This window comes from Salvia miltiorrhiza, chromosome 2 (assembly GCF_028751815.1).
Source record: "Salvia miltiorrhiza cultivar Shanhuang (shh) chromosome 2, IMPLAD_Smil_shh, whole genome shotgun sequence".
NCBI lineage: Eukaryota > Viridiplantae > Streptophyta > Magnoliopsida > Lamiales > Lamiaceae > Salvia > Salvia miltiorrhiza.
Window position 1 is genome coordinate 73,801,883 of NC_080388.1, and position 10,654 is coordinate 73,812,536.

The window sequence follows — 10,654 nt, forward strand, 5'->3', positions numbered from 1 at the left end:
TCGATGTAAGGTTTTTTTAGAAAAAGGTTTTATATAAGGCTAAAATCATTAGGGTTTCTTTTTTATGATTCCACAAAATTGCAAAAAAATAAGGATAAATAAAAGGGTTAATTACGCGAAAATCATGAACTTTGATTTACAAATTTTCCATGATTTTTTTTTTCTAATAAAAAATTCCCTGAATTTAAGGGGTTGAACAATTTTTCCATGGTTTTCAAAAATCCCCAAATCGAGTGCTGACAAGACATTTTTAAGTGACCTGAAAAGTGACATGGCGTCACCGGCGGTGAATCAAAACGACGTCGTTTAGTTGAGGGTAAAAAGACGCCGTGTGGTAGACTTGGTAAATAAGTTAATATATGAAGGGTGATCTATTGTGGGGTAGCGTTCATAAATAAAATAGGATTATTTTTTATGGACACCCAAAAAGAAAAATTATGACTATTTTTATAAGAGGGATGAAGTATTTGCTAGAATACTTGTGACATTTTCTTATTTGAAAATGACCCACAAACTTGTGGTATTTATTACTATATTGGAACGTTCCTGAAAATTGTGATATTTTCTTATTTGGAAATGACCCACAAACTTTTCCTCTCACTATTTACAAAAAGCGTGAGACTCAATCTCTACTTAATCAGGAAAAATAACTACCACACATTTTCTTAAAACCTGTGTCATCTCTTTTGGTCCACAATTGTTAGGGACTGAGGGAGTAGTAATTAGTTATACATGTGTATTTATTATTATAATTAATAAGCTTACGAATATATATATATATATATATATATATATATATAGGGTGCGGTTATAGTGAGAACCACAATTATCGTGAGAATATAAGAACCAATAAAATTACTGCATCTGCTATACAAATTAATACATCCGCTATTAAATTTAATGCATCTAAAAAAAATAATTTTTTTGCTCCCTTCAGGATTCAAACCCAGCATCTGCATCCATCCACCAAGATGATGCATCCACCGTAGATCTTGATGATCGAATGACTTAAAATGATTCTCTGTTCTTATTTTATTAGTGGTTCTTATTTGAACCTCTCCCTATATATATATATATATATATATATTATTAGCATGTGTAATTTGACATGTGAAAACACATCATTGAAAAATGGAGGGATGTGTTATCGCTAAAACTAAACACATGATTAATATTACAGTGAATTCGATTGGGAGACATGTAAGTTATGTAACGTTTTCAAGATCTGTCTTGACTCAAATTGTCTGTCCAATAATGGTATTTTTCATTTTGGATTTGCTTCTTCTAATTTAAGTTGTGATATCATTTACTAATTATATGATATGTCAATTGTCAAACCAATTTTTCCATCGACAATTATTTTCATTTATTGTCTTAGTTATTTGCCATTACTAATCCTAAGGTTTTTGTAAAATGCTACTACATAGTACAATATTTCCATTAAATTACTTTACATTTAATGTCCTTCAAATATTTCAAGAGCATTGAAATGTGTGATGTCGGCAACATATTATTCACTCCGTTTTTCTATTAAGTGTCTCCAATCGTCAAAATACATATATCAATAAAAATAAGAAATTTATATTTGTAATTTTATTAGTTATTAAAATAAATATATTTAAAATAGGAAGAATGTCATAATTAATTACTCTTAACATTTGAAATGGAACACTTATTAGGGAACAATACAAATATTAAAATAGCACACTTACTAAAAAATAGTTCAAAATAATTAATAAATAATCAATATGAAAATATCACAAAACTCATCAAGAGACGGTGATTGCATATCATAAAACGTGACTAATTAAGTGCTGCTTTATCTTGATCGGTTCATGTTCATCTAATTTAATTTGATTAATTAAATTAGAGTTAATGCTACAAAAAAATCACGGATTTGAATTATATTGATTTTCAACTCGTTTTATAAATTGTTGCAATAATAACACAATTTTTTAGCAAAATATACATATTAATACATTAAACGACGTTATTTCACCTTCAATACTCATAGAACGTTTCCTTAAGTGATATATAAGTGTTTTTATTTTAGTATAAGCTGAAAAATAGGTGTTATTATTGCAATAATTTATAAGATATATTGAAAAAAAATCTGATCAAAATTCGTAAACTTTTTAACAATTAATTTATAGTAAATTAGTGTAGGAGAAATTGTTGAAGTCGGCAAACATTTTACCGCAACTATTTTGAGATAAGAAGAAAGAAAAATGAAAACATGGGAGTTTTGAATTAGATAACAAGAAAAGAAAACTGAAAACATGGGGCCAGTCATTTAATTAATTAAGTGGGTGTTCAATTATATATGTCTAAATTAATTATAATTATAAGGGAATTGCTTATAAATTATTGAATTTGCATCCTATTTTTGATTTTATGTACAAACTTCAAAGTGCAGTATGATAATTATTAAATTATTAATTTAATTTGATTTTAATATCAATTAAGATTTCAACTAAATTCATTATTGACGTGATTAGTCGAATAATTGACGTGATAAACAACATCATTTATTCGACTAGTCATGTAAATAATAAATTTGATCAAAATATCAATTGATAGTAAAATCAGAATGCAATCAATTTCCTGCAATATTTCAATTAAGGCATTATGTCAATGTTATATGTACAATACTAAAAAAACTTAGTATAATGTTACGTGTGCATGTGCCAGATCATAATATTTTGAAGGAGTGGAGGTCACGAATTTTAATAAATAAGTGGAAGATGTGCATAAAGTGTAGAAGATGGTTCATTAAAATTGTGTGGAGGAAGAGACCCCACCAAAATTGATGTATTAAATAGTTGGATATTTTATAAATATTTAGAGTGAATGAAATTTAAAATATAAGGGCTAATTTCTAAAGAAAATATCACATACTCCTAATTTTAATTTTATGGACAGTGAAAATAGTAAACATACAAACTTTATGTACGGATGCAGTAACTAAATTTCCTTCAAATTTCTATTTGCAACATATATGAGAAAATCTGGAATGGTTCAAAAAGGTTGTAATATTTCTTAACCTATAAAGGTTGAATATAATATTAGAAATGTTGTTGATTTCTTATAAAAATAATATATGGGCCCATCATTGGGTTATTATTATTATTATTATACTATGCACTTTTCAAGATAGCTTAGCTGTAATATTAAAGCATACTCCATCACAATGTACCACTTTATTTATTTTGGGCCCAAGAAAAACTCCATCACAATAAATTTATGAACTATATTTAAAGTTTTAAACAATTGATTTGACTCTTCTGTAGGTACCTTTCCAAACAATTCTGTCATTACATGATGTGCTGTTTTGGGAAAATATAATTTTATATTCAAATATATATATATATATATATATATATATATATATATATATATATATATATTCACAATTAGTATTATGTTTAACATGTCAATTTCTCGATGATGATCGAAAGAAAAAATCGAAGGATTATTTTTTACAAAATTTTTTATAATATTTTAAAAATCATGTTAAATTACAAAATATATAGAAATTTGTGTACAAAACCACAACAGAAACACACACACACAGTAGGCCCTAAAAGATTAGTCCATTAGTTATAAGGCCCAATTAGATGGCGCTAATGATCCAATACGAGGCCCAATATAGCGACAAGATTAGGCTAATGTAATTCAAATACTATATCTTATTTAAAATTGAACTAGCAATCCCTTTGCCACTGCTATTTGAGGTGTGCATTGAATAAATTTTATTTGTATGCAATAATTCATGAATCACACAAATAAACCTAGTAAACCAGGTGGGTTGGGCCGATCCTATGATGAGTAGAGTTGGAAAAATATATGGTTCGGGTTGGCCCGATCCACCGAACTTTTGTAATTTTATTAATGCGGCTGACCCGAAAATTAATCGGGTTGAAATTTTATAAGCCCAAATCCGCCTAACAAAATACTCCTCTCTCTAGCCCTCAAATTTATGTCTGGAATCTTTTGACACATGTTTCAATAGAAATTATAGTTGAAAAAGTCGTTGAGTGTATTAATAATAAATAAAATGTATTGATATTGATGATGGAAAAATGGTTCCACATTAAGAGTATTAATTGATAATGGAGAAAGAGTCTCATAATAAGAAAAAAATTATCAAATATATGTGTAATAATATCCAGAAATATAATGAGTCTATATTGGGAGGATGAAGGAAAAAAAGAAATAAAGGTTTTAATTTGGGGGACGGAGGGAGTATAAAATGAAGCTCAACTAATAATACTTATAAAATAAAATTAACTTTATATAAGAAAATACACACTCAATCACTTTTGTTTGTAATGAAATTGAATTCACTTATTAATTTGTTTGCTTAATCAATGTTTTCTTGACAACTTGAGCTATATACAAATTGAAAATTTTGAAATAATTTTTTCCTCTTTTTTTTTTTTTTTTGGAAAAGGTCATTTATTTTTTCCGATCTTGAACCAAACTCCCCGAATGTGATAACTAATATGCAAAATCGTCGTTTATAAAAAAAAATAAAAAAAACCAAAATCATTTTGGCTCATCGGAATATCGATTTTTTTCCCAAGCTGCAGATAAATATAAAATCTTTCTATAAATATATGTTACGTATCGATTATGGAATTGATGAAAAAATAGAATACGGGTTCAAATAGAATTACCAAATAATTGAGTAATAATTCACCTTCTAGCCATATTTATGGTGAACCTAATATTATATGGTTATCCATTGTTGAACAACATTTAGTAATAATTCACATTTTTAATTCCAGGAAATAGTAGCTTCGTAATTCCTCTAATTCATCAAAATAGTCTTATTTCGTCTTTTCACGCAGATTTAAAAAAATATTTAATATTTTTTAACAATATATAATATTTTTATAAATAATAAATAAAATTATTTTAATAAAATAAAATTTTAAAATAATTTAAATTAGAAAAGTAGATTATATATTTTAAGAAATTCTCAAAAAGGATATTTGACTATTTACTAATTTAACTGGATGAAAACTAACAGTGCATGTAATAAATTTGATTTGAAAAAAATACACTGCTGCGATATAAATTTTCTTGTAAGAAAACAACTCTCGTTTCATAGATTTTTTTTTTAGTATGTTTTTTTTGAGAGAACTCTCTTTTCATAGATTAGGGAAAGCAAAAGCAAACAGTCAAACAAAGGAAAATTTGAAAAACGAAGCCACCCGTGTTTATCAACGTTTGTCAGGAATTTTGTCAATATCAATTTAGTAGTATTAAAATTTCCAAATCCCAAAACCCAAATCGCCACACTAATTTTGTCATACTTTACCATTATAGAAGCTGCATAAAATTAATCGAAGCCACTTAATTTAATAATTGTGGTTGTTAATAATTTAACTCGAAACCCATCTCTTAAGCAATCCGTACGGCTCTTTCTCTCTCTTCTCACCCAACTTTACTCTTTCATGTCGGAAACTTACAACGGCAGCAGCGATGTTTTCCTTCATTTCTAGCATAGCAGCTCCATCATAGTAAGATTTTTTTTTTTTTTATCATTACAATTCTTTTATTCCTATAGTTTGCATCCTTTTAGCTGATTTTCAAGTGGGAAAGGTTCTTGCTTGGTGCAATATCAAGATTTTTGATTTGTTGTAAATGTTTTTTGAATTCTTTGTGGGAAAGATTGAATCTTGGGGAAACCCCATTTTGCGTCTGCGGTTTAGTCTTTCTAGTTATTTATGGGTGATTGGATCTAAGAGAAGTTGTTGCTGGGAGAGGTAGAAGGTTTGGTTTTGAGAGAGAAGAATACTTTTTTTGGGGGTAAGTACATTTGGATAAAGTCAAATTTGAACATAATTTGTTTCTTGATATTTCTACTTTATTTCCATTTTGTGTAATCTTGATTTATGGTAATTCAAGAACCCTTATTTTGCCAACCGTTTTGCATTTCAAGGGGGCCCTTGAAGAAAAGCTAACTCTTTTGTCGGTGGAGATTTGTGAATCTTGAAGCTGTTTTCATTAAATAAGAGAGCTTTGAGATACATAGGTTGTAACTATTCAATAAAAAGTTGTAGTTTTCTTTCCTTTTTTCCTTCAAAAAAAGTGGAGAGCATAGCAAGAATTGAGTATGAGGAAAAATGTCAATCCTCATTCAGGAAGGATGTTTAGTGATAGAAGATGGAAAATGCCATTCTTTGTGAATTTGCTTGTGTCGATCACTCTATTTACCGGCACCATTTTCGGGTTATATCTGTCTCAATATGGCCGGGATCAGTTACAATTTGATGCCAAGTCGTTCGAGGATGCTGAGGAGTCGGAGGGGTATTTCATAGAGTCTGAACTGAGGAAGTCTTTAGAATTGATGGAGGTTGCTCGAGTCGAACCACCAAGACTTGCTTATCTGATTTCAGGAACGAAAGGGGATAGCCAGAGGATGCTGAGGACGTTGCAGGCCGTGTATCATCCCAGGAATCAGTATATTCTTCACATGGATCTCGAGGCTCCGCCAAGAGAGAGGTTGAATTTGACAATATCGGTGAAGAATGACCCGACGTTTAGCGTTGTGGAGAATGTGCGTGTGATGGCTCAGTCGAATTTGGTGACGTACAAAGGTCCTACCATGATTGCTTGCACTCTCCAAGCTATAGCAATTCTGCTGAAGGAGAGCTTGAATTGGGATTGGTTTATTAATCTGAGTGCTTCTGATTATCCTCTTATGACTCAAGATGGTGAGTTCTCTGCCTTATTCGCCTAATCATCGTGATATGCTTTTGCTTTCTTTATGCCCTGAACTTTTTGAAGGCTGCTAGGTCACAAGAATTTAAATTTTGAAAAGGGTCGACCTTGTTTGCCTTCTGATCTCGAGATTATGAAGTATACGAAAGGGATACTTGCTATTATATGTGTTTATGCGCTTGTGTGCTTTAGTAGTAATTGGCTTACTTTGGAAGTCGACAACACTACAAAAATATAGATATTTTCAGAAGTAGTTTGCTTTTCTGAATTTCTCCATAATTCAAGTTTCAAAGTATTGAGCATGTATCATGCACGAGTCTAGCCGTATATAGTTGGATCGAAAGAACTGTCTTTTAGAATATTCCAGTTGTTTGCTCTTTAAGTCGACATTGTGGTTAAGTTTAGCCATATATGAATATTGGTTTGTAAGAATTTAGAAAGCTTTGGATTTTCTTAACACTTGTGACTTGTCTCTAGATGCGAACAAAAAAAATCGAATGAAGCTTATGATTTTAGGACCATTTCCACATAGGTGAATGAGGTGATGCATTTCATTTTTTCATTTTTTCATTACTGCTTTACCTACTCCCTAAATGTGACACGACATGGAAGCCAATTTTGGTTAAAGTCTTGAGCATGTGAAGAAGGGATATGTTCATTTGAAGCAAAGCTCTATTCTATGAGTTTTCTCCATCTACCTTTTCTCAAAATAGTATGTATTTGGTTATTACCATTTACGATATTTGCGTTAACTGTTCCTTTCCTGATTGCATATCACGTTGTAACCTTGCAAGTTGCAAATTTTTCGGCATAGCTAGAGTGTCACATTTTCATCAGGCCATGAAATGATGGAAATTATCGAAATCTCTCACATTTTTTTGGTGGTGAGTTAATTTATTAAGCAGTGAGTGCTTTCTTTGGTTTTCGTATTGAAATAAGGGGCTTGTTAGATTGTGTAGCGAGAACAACATAAAGTCCGATATTTTTGTGGACATCGTTGTGCACCGTGTCTTCCAGTTGACACTATTGTTGAGTCATTATTTGGGAAAATCTTATTTTGAAGATATTTAGGCTTTATAATCTTGAAGTAAGATCCTATATTCACTCATTGTGCAGATATGCTTTACGTTTTCTCGAACCTGTCTCGAAACCTCAACTTTATCGAGCATACACAGATCTACGGCTGGAAGCTGTAAGTATCTAGACACCTCGAGAGAAAAGCTATAGTGTGAAACGTTTGTTTCAACGAAAAAGATGACCCTTTCGTTATCATACTCTTCTGCAGGAACCAGAGAGCGAAGCCCATCATAATCGATCCAGGTCTGTATTTGTCTAAAAAATCCGATATTGCGTGGACTACTCAGCGCCGCTCTCTCCCTACATCTTTCAAGTTGTTTACCGGTGCGTTTTTCATCCCTAGATAGATAGATAGATAGATATATAGGATTGAGTATTATTCTTCTCGTTTCTTCTGCAGGGTCGGCTTGGGTGGTTCTAACGCGGTCGTTTGTGGAGTACTGCATATGGGGGTGGGACAACCTTCCCCGCACGATCCTCATGTACTATACGAACTTCGTGTCGTCACCGGAAGGCTATTTCCACACGGTTCTTTGCAACACCGAGGCGTTTCAAGACACGGCCATAAGCCACGATCTCCACTACATTGCTTGGGACACGCCTCCGAAGCAGCATCCGAGGTCTCTGACGATCAGGGACTTCAACAAGATGATAAACAGCAGCTCGCCTTTCGCCAGAAAGTTCCACAGGGATGATCCGGTTCTGGACAAGATCGACAGGGAGCTGCTCGGTCGGACGAGCCGTTTCGCTCCGGGGGCGTGGTGTGTAGGGAGCTCCGAAGGCGGGGCCGACCCTTGCTCGATACGAGGCGATGATTCTGTCTTCAGACCTGGTCCCGGTGCTCAGAGGCTGCTAGGGCTCATCAAGACATTGTTGTCTGATGATTTTCGGAGCAACCAGTGTTTCAAGCAGGGATGAGAGAGAGAGAGAGAGAGAGAGGCATTGACTGAGATGAGAAGCTGTTTGCAATTTTTCTAAGCAAGTAGGTTTCTCTCTAACAAATGAAAGATGAAAGATGTACATTGATGTGTTGATAGAATCTGTACAATGTAGAATTTTGTTTTCCTTTATTTAAAAAATGGATTTTATGGGCTTATGATGTGCTACTTATCTTTTCCATTTTATAACTGCGTTCAAATACACGAGCTTTCACTGAATTCGGCACTGGTTTTTAGCATCCTTTTAGCGTAATTCAAGCATTCAAAGATGCTAAAAATAAGTACCATCAAAGTAAAGGAAAAAAATTGCTTACTCCCTTAGTTTTTTATTAAGTGTCCTATGTTAATATTTTTCTTGTTCCTTAATAATTGTTCTATTTTAAAATTTGAGAGTATAATTATGACATTCTTCCTATATTATATTTATTTATTTATTAGAATATAGTAATTAATTATACATATGCATTTATTATGACAAATGTAATTTTCTTATTTTATCGGTATGTGTATTTTAACTGTTAGAGACACTTAATAAAAAACGAATGGAGTAATTTTTATCCTCGCATCAACTTCCAACTACATCGTTCAATACATCAGTGCAGTTATCCCTTTACTTTTAGTGGCATTGGTTATTAACATATTTGTATACTTGAATTCTGCATTGAATTTTTAATTTATCGTCGTGTTTCAATCTCATATTTTACTTCGTCAGCAAATGCTATATTACAGTGACGACGCGTGCATGCATTTCAAACTTACAACGATATTATTTATGGTGGCTTGTTGGTCAAATTAATTTTATTTTTGCATGATTTCGACCAATATCAAAATTTATTATTAGGGTTATAAATCAGAAAAAAGATTGAAATTTGAAAGTGGTGTTAATACATGCAATTAATAACCCTCTAGCATTATTTAGGAGTAAATATAGTCAAAATTCAAAATCTTTGACTACACACCAAATAATTGAGTCAACACAATTTTTGTATGGAACGGTGCGCTCCTCCAATTGCTCAATTAATGCGGTGGTTTGTGCACTCCTTTTTCTGCAACTGCAAGTATAAAAAGAACCATAAATAATCTAAAATAAACTCATCTACTTTTTACCTATTTTTTAATGTTAATTGCATGTATATACTAAAGTTTTGATTTCTGAGCAACACTATTTTTTCTATCAATTAATATAAATTTTTTTAATATTCTAGAATTTAGTCAAACTTAAATTTTCCGTAACAATTGATCTTACGCGAATGCCAAAATTTTCTAACGATAATTAAAACACTACTAACATAAAAACTACGTCATTTTCTTCCTCTAAAAATGCAGCTCTCTAAACCTTACTACTCGCAACATAACATGAAAGATGAAGAAAATGACTTCATTTTTATGTTATATAAACACAAACGTTTTAATTATCAGCTGAAATGCCACTTAATAAAATCTCGGAGTCCGCGTATGATTAATTATTGTCCGAATTTTAATTCGTACAAAATGCGAAAAAGTTGAATGTTTTTTTATTAATTGACCAAAAAAATACTAATTACTAACCAAAATTTAATATGATTTCGTGTATTTACGTGCAATTAACCTATTTTTTTTTAAAGAACAATAGTGTAACCATTAACCAATAAAGTTGGCATGAATCTACGCCCTCTCCTCTCTCTCCATCTCATCTTCCCCCATCCATTCTTGCTTTCTCCGCCACTATACATACACAAATGCATGTATCTCTCTCTCTCTCTCTCTCTCTCTTTAGAATGCATGAGCTGAATGTGTTTATGCGTGCAGAAGAGAGAAACAAATGCTGGTTGAAGGCCTTTTTGACATGAGAAGCAACATGCATTAATTATGTGAGCTTCATTATTTATCTCTCCACCACTCTTCTAGAGAGAGAGAGAGTAGAGAGA

General features: G+C 31.8%; 1 protein-coding gene across 5 annotated transcripts; it reads left to right on the top strand.

The window, feature by feature from the left end:
* Positions 1-5,256: 5,256 nt before the first annotated feature.
* Positions 5,257-8,903, top strand: LOC131009239 (beta-glucuronosyltransferase GlcAT14A-like). 5 transcript variants are annotated; one of them, XM_057936506.1, is made up of 6 exons: positions 5,257-5,528; positions 5,680-5,817; positions 5,951-6,725; positions 7,849-7,924; positions 8,018-8,133; positions 8,210-8,903. In XM_057936506.1, exons 3-6 carry the CDS (start codon positions 6,125-6,127, stop codon positions 8,725-8,727), a joined length of 1,311 nt encoding a protein of 436 aa, XP_057792489.1. In that variant the 5' UTR covers positions 5,257-5,528; positions 5,680-5,817; positions 5,951-6,124; the 3' UTR covers positions 8,728-8,903. The 5 variants fall into 5 exon arrangements, with proteins under 5 accessions (XP_057792489.1, XP_057792487.1, XP_057792488.1 ...); XM_057936504.1 differs by having other exon boundaries at positions 5,257-5,817; XM_057936505.1 differs by having other exon boundaries at positions 5,680-6,725.
* Positions 8,904-10,654: the final 1,751 nt, after the last annotated feature.